Raw genomic sequence first — 20942 nt, 5'->3', positions numbered from 1 at the left:
TCATGGTTAATTTTGTTTTTCTTGATCGTTGAGTCCAACTGTTCGGGTGTAGATTAACATTCATTCATATTATGGCTAATATGTAAATTTTGAATAAGACAAATCACTGTGTCTTCCACTGAAGTACCTATGGCCTTTTCATGCCAAATTGTACGTGTAATTGAATCAAAATGCACATTTATTTATTTCAACCACTAACCGAGACAACATTAATAATAAAAATATATTGCTCATTTTAATATTCCACCCCCTGTAAATTATCTGGGTCAGTGACCAGACTACACAGTTTCATCACAATTCATCCAGCCGGCGAACCTTAATTTCAGGTCACAGGCGCATAAAGCTCCATCAAATCAAAGCCCCGTAGTTGTTCAACTGGTCTTTAAAGGGCAACCGACGTCACTTTTTGTTTTTTAACTGACATCAGAAAAACGTTTTATAGCATCTAAAATACCCAAAACACGCAGTATGATATTTTTATTCAAATGCAAAACACCAATAAAAATGACTTAAAGTGTCCAAAATCTGCAAAAAAATCAAGCATTTTCAGAAAGTTCGTGACGTCACGCCAAGACGTCTTGCATTGCTGGAGAATAAAACAATGGCTTCAGATTCGGATGATATGCTTTCTTGTTACACATCCAGTTATGAATATGATTCAAATAGTTCTGAAGAGGAAAGCATAGATGTTTGCAATCAATTAAATAATTTATTCCGTGCCATTTTGAGGCAACGTTAGGGGGGAAATGGATCACCAAAAAAGAGGCAGAAAATGGCATCCAAGCTCCTGTGAGAAATTAATCAGCCCGTTTCCACAGGCTTTTTGGTGCAACACATGGTTTTCAGACCAAACAAGTACAGCAAAATACATTGAGGAAAGCATCCATGTTTGCAATCGATTAAGGAATTTATTCCGTGTCATTTTGAGGCAAACGGGCGGGCAAGAAAATGGCGACCGAGCCATTCCTCTGTGAGGAATGAATCAGCCCGTTTCCACAGGCTGATAAATTCCTTCCATGGAGCTTGTACTCCCTCTGCTGGCGGCTTTTGGGTGTAACACAAGGTTAAAAAAAACAGTACAGCAAAATACATTGACGTGATGGAAAGACGCTACAATGCATCTTTTTTTACGGTCAGGAGGTGGTCCTTTTCTGACGTCACGTACGGACTCGTCCCCAACTCAAAAACAAGACTTCCTGAATGTTCAGCGCGAGTCTTAAAATGTAAAATATAGCTATATGCGGTGGAATCTTATTAAAATGCGGAAAGTAGAAGTCATTTGAAGCCATTTTACAAATTATGGACACAACTTGTCCGGAGACGTCGGTTGTCGTTTAAGAGAGCAAAAAGCATCAGAAACATATACATACAACAGAAACATGTACATCGCAGTCACAAAGAGAAAACTTGTTCCCTTCCTCTATAAATGCCCTATATTTTTGAGAAGCTGTAAAGCTGGGTCACATGCAAGTTAAGGCACCGGAATCCATATTGATGTATCATGGGACTCACAAAATGACATGAATTATGCTGCTGTGTCACCACCATCATCAAAGGCAGAATGTGGAACAAAATGTTGTTCCTGTAATGTTACTTTATCCCCCTGGTAGCTTCTGTATTAAGCATTGCTTGAGGCCAAAGGTTGGTCAGATGGCATGTGACTAAATTGCCCCTCGAAAACACATGACACAGGCCAGGAATAACCCCACCCCTTAGAATCACATAAAAACACTTCAACCCAACCCCCCGCAAGAGTGAACAAGCGAACATTAGATTGTACAACAGGTGGGGCTATTGGTTTTGTTTGAGAAAAGAGGAATTACACAATTTGTTGCCGAGAAGAAGAAGCAGCAAAATGTTTGGATTTGTGAACATGCTTAGAAGCACGAGTACGACATGCATGTCTCATATTCATCCTTTCAACTCTCAATCGCTTTTGAGTGCCCGATTTGTGCTCCCTCCCCAGAGGGCAGCTGCCTCCTTGCCTGCTGTGGAGTTGGACAGGTGGTGTGGCCCAGAGAAGAGTGGGTTTGCCACCGGCCAATAAAAATAACTGCGGGGCTCCATGATGTCACCCATGAGCAAACCGTAGCTGTGGAGAACTATACATAAATCATGTCTGTATTTTTTAATGTCCATACTTGCATAGCGGCATTGCCTCTAATACACAGTGTGGCCTAATTACTGTCTTTTCCTGTGTATAAGGTGCACTGGAGTATAAGGGGCACCCTCAATGAATGGTGGATTTTCAAACATTTTCTGTATGTAAGGCGCACCAGACGATAAGGTGCACCAATTCAATGAATGAAAAATGTTTCCCAAATATAATATATGCTGTAAATACCGAAAATTATATATATAAGATAATATATATAAGATATAAGATAATATTCTTCTACAGTGGGAAATGGAGTCAGTGGCTGCTGACAGTAGTTGCAAGACCTGTTTTGACTCATTATTACTTCACATATGAGGCGCATCTGCATCTAAGGCGCTGGATCATATTTAAAAGAAAATTGCACCTTATACAGCGGAAAATACGGTACTTGTGAAGTTCATTATAACCAAACCGAGAGTTGTGAGCGAACTGCCGCAAAGTGGCAGAACTATCCCACTTTGTGCGGTCTGATTGAACAAGCATAATCAAATAAACACCATGGGCTCTATTTTCATGATGGATGCAGCATAATTCTGTGCAGATTGGACCCAATTTTGCAGATGAGGGCATGTAAGAGGAAAGGCTGCGCCGCTGTGTGAATAGTCACCGCCTATATCAGTCATCACCAATCAAATGCTGTTCAACCGTCCACATGGCAGACGCAGTGCCCAATATTTTTTACAGCTTTGATGAAGAATGTTTGCAAGATCGTTGCCAGGAAGAAGTTATCTGACAATTTGTGCCAGATAGCTAGCTTTTTACACAAGAAGCTGATTCGCATTGTGTTTTGATCTAGAATTTGAGTCGCTTTTCCACCCGCGTCTTGTGCTGTTTTTGCGGCTACATCAGCCCACCAACGATTGCATTGAAAGAGACGACCAGACCACTTTGAACACTTGCATCATTCGCCAGTTGCCAGAAAGCGTGTGCAAACTAAAGCTGGAGTCTGATCTCACTGCCATACCGAGCATTCTGAGGCAGCAACACCATGCTGCCCATGTGGAACCTGATCTGTCGTAAATCTTCCCTCTTTTGACCATGTGACATGTCGAATCTGCCGTCAACCCACCCAACCCCACCTCGAATGCCGCTGGCACACTGTGCACAAATGTGAGGCGGGAGGGCGACAATTCCACATGTCTCGATTTCTCTTTCTGTGCATGTCCTCCATGCGCTTGAATATGTTCCCCCTTGGTCGTGTAGCCATGACATCCTGGTGAGCAATAGTGTGAATTTGCGATTGTGTGCATGCATGACTGGAGGGGGTGATCCAACTCCGCTTTGGCGGTAGTACACTTTTGGTTAGGAGATGTCAGGAATGTGGCACTTGTCAGACTCCCCGAGGATGCTCTTAATTCACATTCTGTCCATTTCAAGGGCTTAGTCTTTAATAAATTGCAACCATTCCGGATAGTCAAAAAGGAAGGCATGTCTCATCTGTGTGTTAAGCATCCCTTAGCTTCTTTTCCTTGCAATAAATATAAATCGGCCTTTAAATGAATGACATATTTTAACACCTTTTACATATATAAAGTGCTTTCTGCCTTTGTGTCTGTGTAAGCTCTCAGTCGTACAGGAGTGGTCCATCGATGAAAAGGTTTCTTCAGCCGTCATCTGTACTTCTTTGAAGGTGTCGGACGTTTCGCTTCTTATTCAAGAAACTTCGTCAGCAAACTAAAGTCTTACTGGTAGTTTAGGCCCTATATATATATATATATATATATATATATTCCTACTGTCCAGACATGGCGGTGCCGCACTCTGCTATGATAGATCCCTGCTCTCAGGTTGGGGGGAGCAGAGGACTACTCCCTGCAGCTGCTCCACTGATAGTTCCTGTCGTTCTGACTAACAACTGGCCTGATTGCCCCACTTCGACCGGTATCACCTCATCAGTATTATTACAGTATTACAGTATCACAGTAGTACAGTATTATTACAGTATTACTAGTTCGCTAATAATAAAAAAGGTGCTTTCTGACAACTCCATTTCCCCCAAAATGAATAAACAACTGTTTTAAGTCTGTGTAGGCTCTCAGTCATACAAGAGTGGTCCATCAAGTAAAATATTTCTTCAGCCATCATCTGTACTTCTTTGAAGGTGTCGGACGTTTCGCTCTTCATCCGAAGAGCTTCGTCAGTGAACTAAAGTACTGCTGGTAACTCTTACTTATATATATATATATATATATATATATATATATATATATATATATATATATATATATATACAGTAAAGTCTCGTTATATCGATATTCAAGGGAGTCCGAAAAATATCGATATAACCGGGACTATCGATATATCCGACCCTGTTTGCATGTAATTTTCTCCGTGCGTGCATAGAAATAGTATCGATATAACCGGAACTATATTGGACTAATAGACAGAGGTGGTGGTGCCACACCTCTGCTCTGATAGGTCCTTGCTGTAAGGATGGAGGACCAGCACACTACTCCCTGAAGCTTAGCAGCACAACTTTAGTTCACTGACGAAGCTCTTAGGATTAGCATCAAACTGTCTGACATCTTCAAAGAAGTACAGATGACAGCTGAAGAAACCTTTTCATTGATAAACAATTGTAAAGAGGTAATGTATTAGTATTTTCGTGACAGTTTATATCTCAAACACAGCAATGTATAACACGTAGTGCGACAGTTATATCACATATCAGTAAACACGTAAAAAACATTCTGATGCCGTTATGGGTTAATTAAATGTTAGGCAATCAATATAATAACGCTCGTTATAGTGGAAAGCAATACCAATAACAATTATAGTTCAATAACTAAAGCAATATCAGAATAACTCAATGTGGTTCAAGTGTTAATGTCCATATTCATAATATGACCAATATTGTTCAACAATAACACACAAAAACACATGTCATGCTCACTTTATCAGTTCATTCCATATATATAAGGCACACGGTCAGCTTTTGAAAATAAAATTTGAAGGTTTTTAGGTACGCCTTATAGTCTGGAAAATACGGTAGTTACATGAATTTTATAAAAGCTGTCAAATTTAATGTGGAAGCTAACCACATTCTCTCACGTGAGCTTCACACAGAAGTCTCCATCTTCAGTCACTACTCATTCCAGACAAAGAGCATGTACGTGAGCTGAAGAAGGTTCAAGCCAACTTTGGGCGAGAGGCATGTTACAACTACGGACAACGGCCTGTGTGGAAGAGTTGCAGCAACATCTTGTGTCTATGTAAACGATACAGACAATCACAGCAGATGTTCCGTTACGGGTCTTCGGAAGTCATTTAGTGAAACCGAGAAAAAGTCTTGTGACTAAACTCTCCATTTTTTAATTCCCTGGTCCTCTTTTATTATTGCTACTTTAGCCAACTTGTAGTGAGCCACCTGGCTGCAAGTTGCCGCAAGTTCTATGGTCATCGTCACACTTGTCCTTCTTTCCACTATATTCTTAATTATCAGAAGAATTAAAACAAAGCAAAACAAAAGTAAAGTAAAAAATGGAAGCAGAAATCCATTGTAATTCACTGCCATTCACAAATTTATTCGTGAATTGAAAATATGACGTAGAGCGCCATTCCCGAGTTTATTCGGGTTTTGTTTTTTCATGATTGGCTGCAGATAAAGCACTGGCCATAGCCTCTGGCAATGTTTTTCCCTTCCACAGGGGGGCAGTATTTCCCATTTTTCCATGTTAGTGCTTTATTCCAGCTTCAGCTGTTGTTAAAGTGAAAATGTATTGCATTGTATTTTGGACAGCCGCCCTCATTTCAAGCTCATATAACCCCAGACCTATATAATTTAGGAATGTATTTTTTTGTGATGAAAGAAGAGAGTCTAAGGTTTCTTACGCTGCATTGAATGTTTATGTAGTCCTAAAACTATTCTGTGGGTCCTGCAATTTGAGTGAAAATGACAAAAACCCACTGGAACATTTTTTCACGCCCGGCAGTGAATGAGTTAAAAACATAGACCCCATTTGTTGTTTGGAAAATACACCAGTCCTCTGAAATGCGTGCAACAAAATTACAGTCCCACACTATTTTTTTCATGAAAGGCCCTGACTTCCCTATGTCCTGCCTGTCAGTCTGTGAGGACAATGCCAAAGTTTTCTCGGGAAGAAAATAGTCGGACACTTGCACATCGTGGAGGATTTATTACCAACATTTGTGTATGACCATGAGAGAGGCCAGACCTGTCCATATGTGGTGGTCCCGCATGTGTGTGGTTCCGATGACACTGCGGAGATGATTTTGAACAGCTGAAATGAGTTTGTGTGGAAGCGGGCAGCTGTACATTTCAGTCTTGGACATATATATATATATATATATATATATATATATATATATATAGGTATGAAAAACTGGACGGCACCAGGCCCGGATATGGTCCACACCTACTGGCTAAACAAACTCACAGCTCTCCACGAGCGCCTAGCAGCACAAATGAACCAGCTGCTGATGGATGGGACTCACCCAGGATGGCTAACCGGAGGGCGAACAATCCTGATCATGAAGGATTCCTCAAAGGGTGCAGTTCTTTCCAACTATCAGCTAATGACCTGTCTCTCCACAACATGGAAGCTCATGTCAGGCATCATTGCGGCTAAGATAAGTGGACACATGGATCAATACATGAGCAAAGCACAGAAAGGCATTAGTAGAGATACTAGAGGTGCCAAACATCAGCTGCTGGTTGACAGAACAGTCGCTCAAGACTGCAGGTCCCGACATACCAACCTGTGCACAGCCTGGATTGATTACAAGAAAGCATATGACTCGATGCCACACACATGGATCAATGAATGCTTGGAGTTGTATAAGGTCAACAGGACCCTGAGAGCCTTCGTTGCAAACTCGATGAGGATGTGGAAAACCACACTTGAAGCCAATGGCAAGCCACTAACGCAAGTGTCCATCAAATGTGGCATATACCAAGGTGATGCACTCTCCCCACTGCTGTTCTGCATAGGACTGAACCCCCTCAGCCAGATAATCGCCAAGACAGGCTATGGATACCGCCTCAGAAATGGAGCTACGATCAGTCACCTCCTCTACATGGATGACATCAAGCTGTATGCTAAGAGCGAAAGGGACATAGATTCCCTGATCCACACAACCAGGATCTACAGCAGTGATATCAGAATGTCATTCGGGCTGGAGAAATGTAGTCGGATGGTGACTAAGAGGGGCAAGGTAGTCCACACTGAAGGGGTCTCACTCACTGAAGGAACAATAGCAGACATTGAAAACAGCTACAAGTACCTCGGTATACCACAGGCCAATGGCAACCTCGAATTAGCAACAAGGAAAGCGGCTACGACCAAATACCTCCAGCGGGTGAGGCAAGTCCTCAGAAGCCAGCTCAATGGCAAGAACAAGACCCGGGCAATAAACAGCTATGCCCTGCCAGTGATCAGATACCCTGCAGGAATAATAAGGTGGCCAAAGGAAGAGATTCAGACCACGGATGTTAAGACCCGAAAACTCCTCACCATGCACGGAGGGTTCCATCCCAAGTCCAGCACCCTGAGACTGTACACAAGCCGTAAGGAAGGAGGCCGGGGACGAGTGAGTGTGAGAGCCACCGTCCAGGATGAAACATCCAAGCTCCATGAATACATCAAAGAGAAGGCTCCAACGGATGATGTACTCAGAGAATGTCTCAGTCAATGGGGAACAGAGGATGAGGTGCTGGAAGAGGGACAATCATGGGAGGAAAAGCCCCTACACGGGATGTACCACCGAACCATAGCAGAAGTGGCTGATCTCAAGAAGTCCTATCAGTGGCTAGAGAGGGCTGGCCTAAAGGACAGCACAGAGGCACTCATCCTGGCTGCCCAAGAGCAGGCCTGAACACCAGAGCCATAGAGGCAGGGATATACCACACCAGACAAGACCCAAGGTGTAGGTTGTGCAAAGAGGCACCTGAGACAATCCAACACGTAACTGCGGGGTGTAAGATGCTGGCAGGGAAAGCCTACATGGAGCGCCATAACCAGGTGGCTGGCATAGTCTACCGAAACATCTGTGCGGAGTATGGATTGGAAACCCCAAGGTCAAAATGGGAAACATCTCCCAAGGTGGTGGAGAATGACCGAGCAAAAATCCTGTGGGACTTCCAGATACAGACTGACAAGATGGTAATGGCCAACCAACCAGATATCGTGGTCATAGATAAAGGGGAAAGGAAAGCCGTTGTCGTGGATGTAGCGGTCCCGAGTGATGGGAACATCAGAAAGAAGGAACATGAGAAAATCGAGAAATACCAAGGGCTCAGAGAGGAGCTGGAGAGAGCCTGGAAGGTAAAGGTGACAGTCGTGCCTGTGGTGGTCGGAGCACTTGGAGCAGTGACCCCCAAACTCGACGAGTGGTTGCAACAGATCCCGGGAACAACATCGGATATCTCGGTCCAGAAAAGCGCAGTGCTGGGAACAGCACGGATACTGCGCAGAACCCTCAAGCTTCCTGGCCTCTGGTAGAGGACCCGAGCTGAAATGGGGACAGACACCACCCATGGTGGGTGAGACGAGGATTTTTTATATATATATACAGTAAAGTCTCGTTATATCGATATCGGATATATCGATAGTCCCGGTTATATCGATACTATTTCTATGCACGCACGGAGAAAATTACATGCAAACAGGGTCGGATATATCGATAGTCTCGGTTATATCGATATTTTTTCGGACTCCCTTGAATATCGATATAACGAGACTTTACTGTATATCCTCTTGGAAACTCATTTCTGTAGCGCACTAGCCATTAGTGTTATTTTGACTTTGGATTTACAGTATTGTTATGACGCTTGTAAACTCTCGAGAACTGACTTTGTATTTGACACCGTTCGGTATTTCTATTATAAACTATTGGTGGCGGTGTCGTAATGAAAATGGAGGTCTAAATAAAACTGGGCTGCCATTAATGTGTCAGCTGGCCTGCGACTCAGCAGCCAATGGGCATTTGTTCGTTCAGACTAGTTTTAAGAGGGGCGGGGCCAAGATGTACAGCAGTGGGCAGGGGGAGTGATGTAACCTCTGTGTATTTTCAGCATATAGGTGTAAATGTAGACACACGCAATTGAGCACACACTTAGCCAGACCATTGAACATAGTATTCTTTACCTGCAATAAGTGCGGATAAAATTACCTCAACTAAAAGTCATTGTTTTGATAAGTTATAGCAAAATTATGCAACAAGTACGCCGGTGAGTTTTACTAAACCTTATGGAGGAGGGGGTGTATGAAGAAAGGATAACATTTTGTAAATACAAACAAAATTGAAGCCAACAGTAATTTTCTTTTTGCAATAGTAGTTGGATCCACTCCCCCCTCCCTGTCCTGAATGCAAATGGAAAACTTCTACCTGCCATTCTTAGCATTCTACATAAACAAAAGCTTACGTGGAATGAAATTGCCATATGCCAGTCTACATGAACTAGAAACAGAGCAGTCAGCTAGCTAACAAAGATAACTACCGTATTTTCTGGTGGTATACGGCGCATCCCCAATAAATGGTGTATTTTCAAACTTTTTTCCAGATATAAGGCTCACCTTATATAAGTTTTCGAAATATCATATATAAATATACAGTAAAGTCTCGTTATATCGATATTCTCGGGAGTCTGAAAAAATATTGATATCCCCGGACTATCGATATATCCGATCCTGCGGCATGTAAATTGTCTCCTTGCGTTCATAGAAATAGTATCGTAATAAGCAGTACTATCGATATAACCAATATCGATATAACGAGACTTTACTGTATATAGATGTTTTCAAAATATAAGGCACACCCCATTATAAGGCACTACAGCGAAGGCTGGGGTTACGCACCACTTCTTCTACAGGGGTAAATGGAGTCGGTTGCTGCTGATAGTAGTTGCGAGACCGGTTGTGGCTCAATTTTACTGCACATATAAGGCACAGGGGCATATTTTGAAGTAAATGAAGGCTTTTGGGTGCGACTTATACACCGGAAAATATGGTAAATTAAATCTTCTTGAAAGTAGCCTGACTGTTAGGGCAATTCTTTATACGAAGCTATTTTAAAAATTGTTTCTATTTCCTGAAAAATCGTTTTATTTTCTCTGACATCCTGTCATCATGTCACATTCTGTCCGTCCCTACATGACGTCACATCCTGACGGTCTTTATAAAGCTCTCCCAACAAGCCCCACCTATCCCTCTTGGCTCTTCTCCCATGCCTGCCCCTAAGGATGGGGAGTTACATTTTGTGTCATCCCAAAGATTCAAGAATCTTTTTGTTTTTACTTTTGATTCCTGCTTCATTAATAATGACCCTAACACTGACAACAAACAAATATACAGACACGAACAGACGATTTTGTTGGTTTGTTCTTTACCCATCCTTAGACCGTCAATGGAACAGCTGCTTCTGTTGGAAATCAGAAGGCACTGGAACCAATGCTGTTTGAAAGTCATGACGACAGGAAATATTTGTCTGAAAAACACAGTGAGGGCCTGAAATCCCAAAAAGCAACAGAACAAATAAAAAGCATGGTTATAAGTGAATATGGATGGGTCAATTTAGCTAAATCAGAGTAACGGGAAAATGAAGCTGCATATTTGCTTCCTGAAAAATGTATGTTTTAGTTTTACTCCTCTGGCACTCTGTTCAACATTGGGCTGAAAGTACACCGACTACCCAAATCTTAACTCATTCACTGCCATTCATGAATTTATTCGGGAATTGAAAATATAACGTCAAATTTCAGAATTTGTTCGGGTTTTGTTTTTTCATGCTTGGGTGCCGATAAGGCGGTGTCCATAGCCTCTGGCAATGCTTTTTATTTTCCACAAGGGAGCAGCATTTCCCTTCTTTCCATGTTATCGCTTTGTTCCAGCGATATAAACCAATATGTATTGCATTGTATCTTGGATTGTCGCCCTCATTTCAATGTCATATAACTACAAACCCATATCATTTAGGAATTAACTCTTTTTTTCTGATGAAAGAAGAGAGTGTAACGTTTCTAACACTGTCCTGAATATTGGTGTCATCCTAAAACTCAACATTCTGTGGGTCCCGGAATTCGACTTACAATGACACAAACCCTGGCACTGGCATGGACACATTTTTGCACATCGTCGGGCAGTGAATGAGTTAAATCCCTTTATTCAAACCACCCGTGCCAGCTCGACAAGTCAAAAATATCATAACTGACTCATGAAGCAAATTTGAAGCTCCATTGTCCCATTACTGATAAGTGCCATTGTGATTTGGGATCTCTCAATTAAAAAAAACATTAGAGCTGCAAACAAATAAGAGAAAGGTGTCTTGTGGATGCAAAGAGTGACTATCGAGACACGGATCTTGTTGGGAACAAGGATTAGGTCAGAAAATGGCAGTCAGAGAGACAGTGAGTAATACCCTTATTGCCATGAATACGATTAGTGGTGCCTCTTGTCTTCCGTCAACTGCAGCTGTTGATCACGCTGAGCGTTTCATCATTGCATCACTCCACCTGACTTCAGTGCCATGTTCACACTTAGTCTGCACTTATATGGAGCCGCTTTAGTCCATCACGCGAAGGTTGGCAAACCTCAGCTGTTGTAACCACGCACAGCAGAATTGGGTGCACGATTTGTCTTGGGAGCACATTCTGCTCCCTTTAGCGTGGTGACAACCTGCTACTAGCTATTCATGAAATCTGTGTCACGGACATAGCGAGATGTTGGTAATGTTCTCCACTCTGGGGAACGCAAGCAGGAGGACGATGTAACTACCCAAGGAAGCTTGTCCACTGGCATACATCAGAGACATTCCACCTCATCTGACACTCATCCATGGAATTCTGCACATTTTCCGCACTGTTCTCCGAGGCATTCTGAAGTGCCTGTCAAATAGACTGGCGTGCCCAAGCAATAGTGTTAAAACAAGAGAAAAGGAACCTCTATCTAATAAAGCAGCCTTTTAAAAAAATGCTGCTTGCTTTCTTTGTATGGGATTTTTAACATAATGCATACGGTGTGTGTGTGTGTGGGTGTGTGTGTGTGTGTGCGTGTGTGCGTGCGTGCATGTGTGTGTGTGGTCAAACTGATTCAATTTGTGCTGCTAATGGATTACAATTTGCCACAGGTTAGTGAAGAGTGCATGTGCTTTCTGTATCAGTATAGTACAAGCAGTGTATGCAACTTATAGTTGACACCTACACGGCGATTGTGGGAGCACACTAAATACTTGAGATGGCACCAAGGTTTACCTGGCAACCGATGGCTGTTTCGAAAGTGCGGATAACACTTGAGGGATTGAGTCTGGGTTAGAAACTACCTATGTGGAATTTGCATGGTTTACTCAAAATCCACAAACGTGCATGATAGCTTCACAAAGAGTCATAATCACCCCGGCGTGGAAATTTGATTGCAGATTGTTGCTCTCTATACATGTTTCCAGTTCAGGGTGTGCCAGATCACTTAGGTTGAATATATCAGCAGACTTGCGGCCCTCGTGAAGTTGAATGGTATAGAAGATGGATGGATGGAATTGATATTTGTTGAGATATATTTTAATGAATAGATATGTGGTTAATTATTGCCTTTTATGATGCTTGACCCCCCAAAAATAACACTGAATTTACAAAGAGGTATCATTCGTTTATCGGTGAATTCACATACCGGATTTCACACTGTTATCAGAACCAATTGACATGACAGTCCATATTAAAAATGAGGACAAGGTATGTGTAATGGGATCGGATCAGTGGTGGTGGTTGGTTGGTGGTCCACCAAGTGGGAGGGGTTGACACAGAGATATACAGGCCAGTCCTACTTACCCTCAGCACCCAGCACATTTTGCTGCCGCAGCTGTTGCGGTGCCCGCACACACCCACACGCATTTGCACACACTTAAGGGTGCTCCTTGTGCGCTGACTTCATGTCCATTCAGGCTGCTGCTCTCTGTTCCACCACCGTCTACTCGGGTTGCCTTGCCGGCCTGCACACACGCACACAGACGCACGCCAAGTGGAATGCTGTCGCCGTCTTACTGGGAAAAGTGGCACTCAGCGGAAGAGTGAAGAAGACTGCGCTCATTTACCATGAGCTGTTTGGATGTTATGTACCCAGCCTATGGACATTACGCCTCATACGCAGCTAGTGCTCCTGCTTTGATCAACACACTACAGGTAGGACACATTCTTAGCACATTGGTGATTTTGTTTTAATAATAATAATAATAATAATAATAATAATAATAATAATAATAATAATAATAATAATAATAATGGTTATTATTATTATTATTATTATTATCAAATATCAAAGATTGATGTCTTGTGTTTTTGAGTTTGTAATGGAGTGAGGATTCAGTGTTTTTTCTTCCACCAAGTTTCAAATCTAGTTTTGCAGGTAATGCCGATAACAATGTCGCGTGTTACCAAAATACACTTTGGAATTACTCATTCACTGGCAGACGATGTGCAAAAATGTCTCCACTCCAGTGCCAGGGTTTTCATCATTGTCACTCACATTCCAGGGCCCACAGGATATTAAGTTTTAGGACTACATAAACATTCAATACAGCGTGAGAAACCTCTTCTTTCATCAGACAAAAAGGTTAATTCCTAAATTATATGGGTCTGGAGTTATGTGAGCTTGAAATGAGGGTGGCTGTCAAAAATACAATGCAATACATACATATTGATTTATATATCGCTTTAACAACAGCTGAAGCTGGAACAAAGTGCTAACATGGAAAAAAAGGGAAATGCTGCCCCTTGTTGAAGGAAAAAAAAACATTGCCAGCGATCTGGCCAGCGCTTTATCGGCACCCAAGCATGATATAACAAAAAACGAACACATTCGGGAATGGCACTCCATGTCATATTTTAAATACCCGAATAAATTCTTGAATGGCAGCGAATGAAAAACAATTTGTTTGAGTCAAGCTTAAAAAATTTTGCGATGTACGTGATATATTGAACTATGTATATATTCAGCGATGTATTTGTATGTATATAATTTCATATTAGAACATCTGCATCGTCGATAGAAATACAATGCATACTGATCTGCATGTATATTTGAAGATCTCCATTCAAATGTCGATCATTTAGCTATCTGCAAATATCAGGAGTGTCTACTTCACAACTTCAAAACATGAAATCAAGTGACAAATATATCTGAATATATTGAACTACCTATATACATTATATCGGTGCGTACAGCAGTATCTTCACATCTATCTCCTCTATTCATATTAGCACAGTATATTTAACAAGCTATAACTATAGATTCACATCAAAATCACATTTACAGAAGCTGTCTAAACACAAAAAAACATTGACTAATACAGTATCCTATGGTCCTATCGTTGACATTTTCAAACACATCTACATGCATCTCCATGTCTGTTGAACAAAAAATATGTTTGTACAGCTAGGCTTTTGACTTAATGTCAATCAAAGCAGTTTTCTTAATTGAGGACTCGATTCGAGGGTTATTTCCGAATTATGAGGAACATTTTTTTTTTTTGCAAATTAGTCTCAGCGACCCGAAGCCAATGTATTATTATTATTATTATTATTATTATTATTATTATTATTATTATTATTAAAACAGTAAATATGTTACAATATGACAAATGTATCTTCATTGCCCAAAGTATCGTATCCCAGCCGACTTCGGGCAGTAGGTGGGGTACACCCTGAACTGGTTCCCAGGGCTACTCAATCACTCAAACACTAAATTCCAGTGTCTCTATTTCATTAGTAATTAGCATGACGTCTAAGTCTTTCCTCGTCATTCCTTCTTGAGAACAATCGTTGGCAGAGAAGGAGCTTGGTGTTTCGTCACACCAGTAGCAAGCAGAAGCTCATTGCCAGCTTGCCACACGCTCTGACTACCCGCGACAGGTGATGTGAGCAATGTTTGCTAGTCCAACACAGCACAGCTTCTTGGGACAGTCGGCGGTATTCTCAGTTTATTCAATGCAAATTTTGCCTGGCAAACTGTGATGCAAAACTTATTATTTGGAGCCTTTTATAGTATCTACAGTCATGCTTTCTAATTCCAAACAATCTAATTCCAGTGTGACACCTCCATCACCTCTCTTCCTTGTTGCCAGACTCCCACTGGTGTGAGTAGTACCTCACCTCCGTGCCTGGATTTTATTCCCAGAGCTCCAGAGGGAATGTCCGCCGTTCAGGGCTCCGTTAGCGGATCGACGACCTCGTCATCTTCGTCCGCATCATCATCATCTTCCTCTTCTTCCTCTTCATCTTCCTCTTACACGCCGGCGGCCTCGCGACCTGATGAGGGCCCCAAGGATAAGCAGGAGGGCCGCGAGGCCGAGTACTTGAGCTCGCGCTGCGTGCTCTTCACCTACTACCAGGGGGACATCAGTAGCGTGGTGGATGAGCACTTCTCTCGGGCCCTCAGCTCCTATATGGACGGGGAAGGCAAGCGCCGAGTTTCGGAACAACAGGCAACTGCTACTCCAGGTACGGTGGTCATTTGCTCCGTGTGGATTAAACATGACTCACAAAAAACTTCACAAAAAGATTTTAGAAAATGCTCCTTGCCATTTACAGTACAGCTGAGCGCTATGTAAGCAATCTGGTATTACAATCTATGATATAATTCAAGTTCTTGTAAAGTAAATATTTAGATTTGTTTCTAAACACAACCAGTGAAGATGTGTTAAATAATGGCTTAGTTAATTGACAGTTGGATCTCATTTACACGCCACACCAAAGCCGATGGTTTACTGACATTTTACACAAGTTGTGGAGGTTTGGAGCATACTGTATATTCATCAGGAATTTCTACTTTTGAGGGAATGCAGGGACTTGACTCTGCCAAAAAGACTGACAAGTATATGCAGGAATTGTGCCGATCTGTTTTTCACCATTGGTGCTCTTGATTTTTTTGTCATGGCTAAAACTACGGAAGAGGTTGAAGGCCACTGAAGAAAAAAAAGTTGGCAAGATTCTCACTTTAAAGTCAGAATTCGGACATTATTCTCATAATTCAGACGTTAATTATGACCCAGAGGAGAATAAACAGATTAGAACATGGAGGGAGACGTTTTCTATCAATATTAAAAAGACATCCATCCACTTTCAATGTATTTACTCTGACATGCTGGATCCAAAACCATTGTTTTAAATGAAAGTGTTGAAGAAAAGGTAAGTCGATGTACTTCCAGCCTCCCACTATAGTCAGAATTCTGAGATTAAAATCAGAATTCTGTATTTAAAGTCAGAATTCTGATAATAAAGTCAGAATTCTTACTTTAAAGTGAGAATTCTGAGAATAAAGTCAGAATTCTGAGATTAAAGTGAGAATCTTGCCAATCTTAGTTGGTTTTCCTTAGTTGGCCCTAATCCTCCTTCGCATAAAACTGTTAAAACATTTGATTGACTGTCAACAGCTGAGGGTGGCGTGGTTCTAGCATACTGGGTGGGCATACCCACAACCTTGGTTAGCAGAGACATTGGTGTAATTTTTCAGAGATTTTTTTCAGCTTTATTTTATGATGTAGAATTTGTCGATGAAGATTTTTTTAATCACTAAAATTTACCAAGGCTGTCAATAGCAGTCGAGTTGATTTGTGGTGTGTTGAATTTTTAAGACTATTTTTCGCTAATTTTTTGGAGAATATTTATATTTATTTTGTTTTCCAGTGACGGTGAGCATAGATATCTCTAAAATAGCGGTCACTACAACATTTTAGAACCTGGAGTGCATTCAAATTTTAAGGTATCTGAAAAGCTTCCAAATGTTTGAAGCAAATCTTATTACTGTATCACTGAGGCAATTTTATAATGCTGGTCAGTCTGCACGGGGTCTTTCTGATCTCATTTTGATGAAGCGTGATGTCATTTTGACATGGCACCTCGCAACCGACGCTACGTATGAAAGGTGACAGATTTGTCTTTGGGAGATCTTTTGAAGCACACAGGATGAGCATCAGAGGTCGGGGTTAATGAAGTTCTCGGGAACTATACAGTAAGTCACTTTGTTGACTTTAGTGTAACATTGTGGAAAGTCAAGACAGATCGCAGCTACACTGTGCATTATTATGCCAGAAATCATTCCAGAATATTCGATATCCATTATCCATAACGTTTATTCCTTATTGGGGTCGCGGGGGTGCTGGAGCCTAACCCAGCCGTCTTCAGACAGTAGGCGTGGGACACCCTGAACCCGTAGCCAGCCAATCGCAGGGCACACCGAGACAAACTACCATCCACATTCAGACCTAGGGACAATTTTTGAGTGTTCAATCAGCCTGCCTTGCATGTTTTTGGAATGTGGGTGGAAACCGGAGGACCTGGAGAAAACCAACGCGGGGAGGACATGCAAACTTCTCACAGGGAGGCCGGACCGGGTCTTGAACTCACAACCTCTGCACTGTGAAGACCGCGTGCTAACCACTCGACTACTGGGCCGCCCATTCAAATCTTCATTGCTAAAAATATTATAAGGTCGCCCAGTTTGATTTATGGTAATTTGTTGCGAAGATAAAGCCGGTACCTCACCGAGGGTTGAATGTTTGTGAGCAAGGATGTGAATGCACGTTCATGTCAGGGATCGTCAGGGTTCAATCAAGGTTGCAAATGTTGACCAAATGGTCGCCAGACGTTCATGACAAAAATACCTTGGGACAAAAAAAGTACAGGCAAAAGTATTCAACCTTGAAAGAACCCTGATGAACCCCAACAGGAACACAACATGAATACTTTCGTAATAATTCCCAAATGTTCACCCCCTGTTGGGAAAGGGGTTTAACAGGTCTTATTACTTATGCTAGTTCTCTTAATTTATGTTTACTTTGACATTAAACTTCAACTGGAAGTGGCAATAAACAAATTGGAGCCATTTTTTTGAGGAATGACCAAACTGCTCCCTGGTGAGCTGAGTTGACTTCACTCATATTAGAGCTGCATGACTATGGCCCAAAAGATCATCATAACTACTTTGGTCAACATTGTAATCATTATTATTGGTTTCAATTATTCATCAAATCAATGAAAACGTACTGTATTTTCTGGTTTATAAGGCGCACCCAAAAGCCTTTATTTTCTTCAAAAGATGACCCTGCGTCTTATATGCAGGTGCGCCTTATATGTGAAGCAATATTAAGCCAAAATAGGTCTCACAACTTCTGTCAGCGGCCACTGACTCCATTTCACCTTGTGGAAGCAGTCGTGTGTAACCCTCTCTACTGTAGCGCCTTATAATGCGGAGTGTCTCATATTTAGTAAGCTTATATATATTTACATATTATATTTTGATTTTTTTTTCATTCATTGAAGGTACGCCTTATATATGTAAAAAGTTAGAAAATACACCATTCACTGAATTTGTCCACTGCGAGACTAATGAAGGTTAATCCAATCCCATTCATTGGGGGTGCGCCTTACACTGTGGTGTGCCTTATACACTGGAAAATACGGTCTCACAACTACGGTCAGAAGCCACCGACTCCATTTCCCTCCCCTGTTGAAGAAGTAGTGTGTAACCCCAGCCTCTACTGCAGTGCCTTATAATGTGGTGTGTTATATATTTATATATTATATTTGGAAAACCTTTTTCATTCATTGAAGGTGCACCTTATACTCTGTTGCGCCTTATGCATTGGAAAATATGGTATCTTTTTTTCAGAGCCCTATTTAAAAAAATGCAAACAGTTTTCATAGCAAACTAAAACTTCTAAACGGATGATCATTCAAAAATAACTGAATTTAAAATTTACAGTGTCCTAATTGAATAAATATATGAACAACTTCAGACGATGAATCCTGACCCCTTGTAAATTTCCATTCCCAAACCATGAGGCTCTAAATTTGCAACGCATGCAAGTGCAGATTCTTTTCAATGGGTTACCGTGCCTTTCCAAACATCCAAATGGCGTTGAAAATCATGCTCGCTATTGCATCACTGGTGCAACGTCAAAAAGCCATCGGGCCCACCTGCACGCGGTTTCTCTGACCACACTTTTGAAACGCATCATATTACACACGCCCTGCCTCACAACAGAAGCTATGTTTGTACACAGCACTCAGCACACAACCTCGTGGTGGGCGTATCCTGCTTCAAAGATGCCCCTCATCCCCTCCACACGCCACCCACAATGGCCGCTGTCAGATTTATATGCCATTTGATCGGACACTAGCCCTCGGCATGCCTTACGGTGTCTCTTTTCCAAAAGAATATCTAAAAATAAAAGTCTACTGCTGAAAACATAATGGCCCGCTGACATTCTGTCAAGGGCGAGGAGGAGCTGGAAGAGGATGGGAGGGGCTGCGCAGGGAGGTGCACGGAAAAAAAAAAACAACAGGTGGGGGCGTCGGGTACCGAAGAGAGGCAAAGCCGACTCTGGCACAGGGGTCACTGTTGTGTTTACACACGAGTGTGTTCTAAGACTTTCACGAGGGCCGGATCGACACGATAGTGAGAGATGTCACCGCGGACAGTGATTTAAGACTCTTTGGCCTGCTTCTAGGTCACAGCGTCAGCCTTAAATAGATAGCATTCTGGGATATAACGTCTCGCGCTATCGTTCTGCCTCACTCTTCCTCTCCCTCTGAACTACATGTGGTTGTGTTTATTTCTGTATCTTGTTGGAGCTAGCACAGTGTGGCAGTATGATCCCATGGGGAAGATATCTGGGCAAGAAGGCTAAGCCGTCATGTGACTGCCATCTACAATTCGCCAGGCACTCGCTCCTGTTTTTAAGCCCCGTTTCCACCAGGCAGTACAGTCCAGTTTGGTACACAGCTATTTTCTGCGTTTCCGCTCTCAGTTAAATGTGTGGAAAATCACTGGCTGTAGTTCAGACATGAGCACTTGGCTTGCATGACAGTTGGGATTGCTTGCCCTTGAGCAAGGTACCAAATCCCTAAACCATGGCTGGGGAACTTTTTACTGATCTAAACGCAACATTAAATTAACAAAATAAAAGATGTACAGTATATGATGCAGCAATTGACATTTTGGTGGAGACCTTCACAAAAGCCCAATCAACATTCTTCTTTCGTCCGCTCCTTTGGGCAACTGCAATGCAAATTACAAATTGGTTGGGAAAATGTTCTTCAAAAGATGACCGTGCGCCTTACATGTGGAGTAAAACAGAGCAACTACGATCAGCAGCCGACGACTCCAGTTGTCAGAAAGTTGATTTGGTTGGTGTATTTAATAAAGTTTCACTGACCTAGATAAGAACAAAAACATAATTAGTCCTACAATCGGGAATTTGCAATCGCAAGGAGCAACATTTAAGGTAGTGAGGGTGGAAAATAGAAACAAAATATCACATGTACAAAAATATATGTCTCAGCTAAAGAACTGTACGCAGTACAGAATGCAGTATAAAATCTAATATATAAGTATAAGCATATATTCAACTGCATATACAAGGTGGCTGTGCTATTTACAATATGGATGGAGGGAGTCCAGATTTTTCCCATGTTTATTAACACATTCACTGCCATTCCCGAAATTATTCGTGAATTGAAAAAATGACGAAGAGCACAATTCCCGAATTTGTTCAGGTTTATGTTTTTCTTGCTGGGGTGCCGATAAAGCGCTGGCCAGACCTCTGGCAATGTTTTTTCACTTCCACAAGAGGACAGCGTTTCCCTTTTGTCCCATGTTAGTGCTTTGTTCCAGCTTCAGCTGTTATTAAAGTGATATACTAACCAATATGTATGGATTGCATTGCAATTTGGACAGCCACCCTTATTTCAAGCTCAGATAACTCCTGACCCATATAAATTCGGAATTAAGTCTTTTTTTCTCTTGAAAGAAGAGTGTAGAATTTTTTTACACTGCAT

General features: G+C 41.8%; 2 protein-coding genes across 4 annotated transcripts in view; both read left to right on the top strand.

Annotated features, from left to right (window-relative positions):
• ctsl.1 (cathepsin L.1) overlaps nt 1-20942 on the top strand; it is a 113513-nt gene that overhangs the window by 77715 nt on the left and 14856 nt on the right. The window lies entirely within an intron of this gene.
• Nucleotides 12937-20942, top strand: part of vgll2b (vestigial-like family member 2b) — an 11187-nt gene continuing 3181 nt past the window's right edge. The window contains exons 1-2 of one of the 3 annotated variants that reach the window (XM_089005182.1): nt 12937-13286; nt 15280-15602. In XM_089005182.1, the coding sequence (XP_088861308.1) occupies nt 15293-15602 (310 nt within the window). In that variant the 5' untranslated portion in view covers nt 12937-13286; nt 15280-15292. Of the gene's footprint in view, nt 13287-15190; nt 15603-20942 lie in introns of all 3 variants that reach the window. The other 2 variants (XM_089005181.1, XM_089005180.1) reach the window with 2 other exon arrangements.

This window comes from Hippocampus bargibanti, linkage group LG09, assembly GCF_051943395.1.
Source record: "Hippocampus bargibanti isolate YZ-2025 linkage group LG09, ASM5194339v1, whole genome shotgun sequence".
Taxonomy (NCBI): Eukaryota; Metazoa; Chordata; class Actinopteri; order Syngnathiformes; family Syngnathidae; genus Hippocampus; species Hippocampus bargibanti.
The sequence above is the reverse complement of the archived record's forward strand: the minus strand, read 5'-3'. Positions and strand labels throughout refer to the sequence as shown.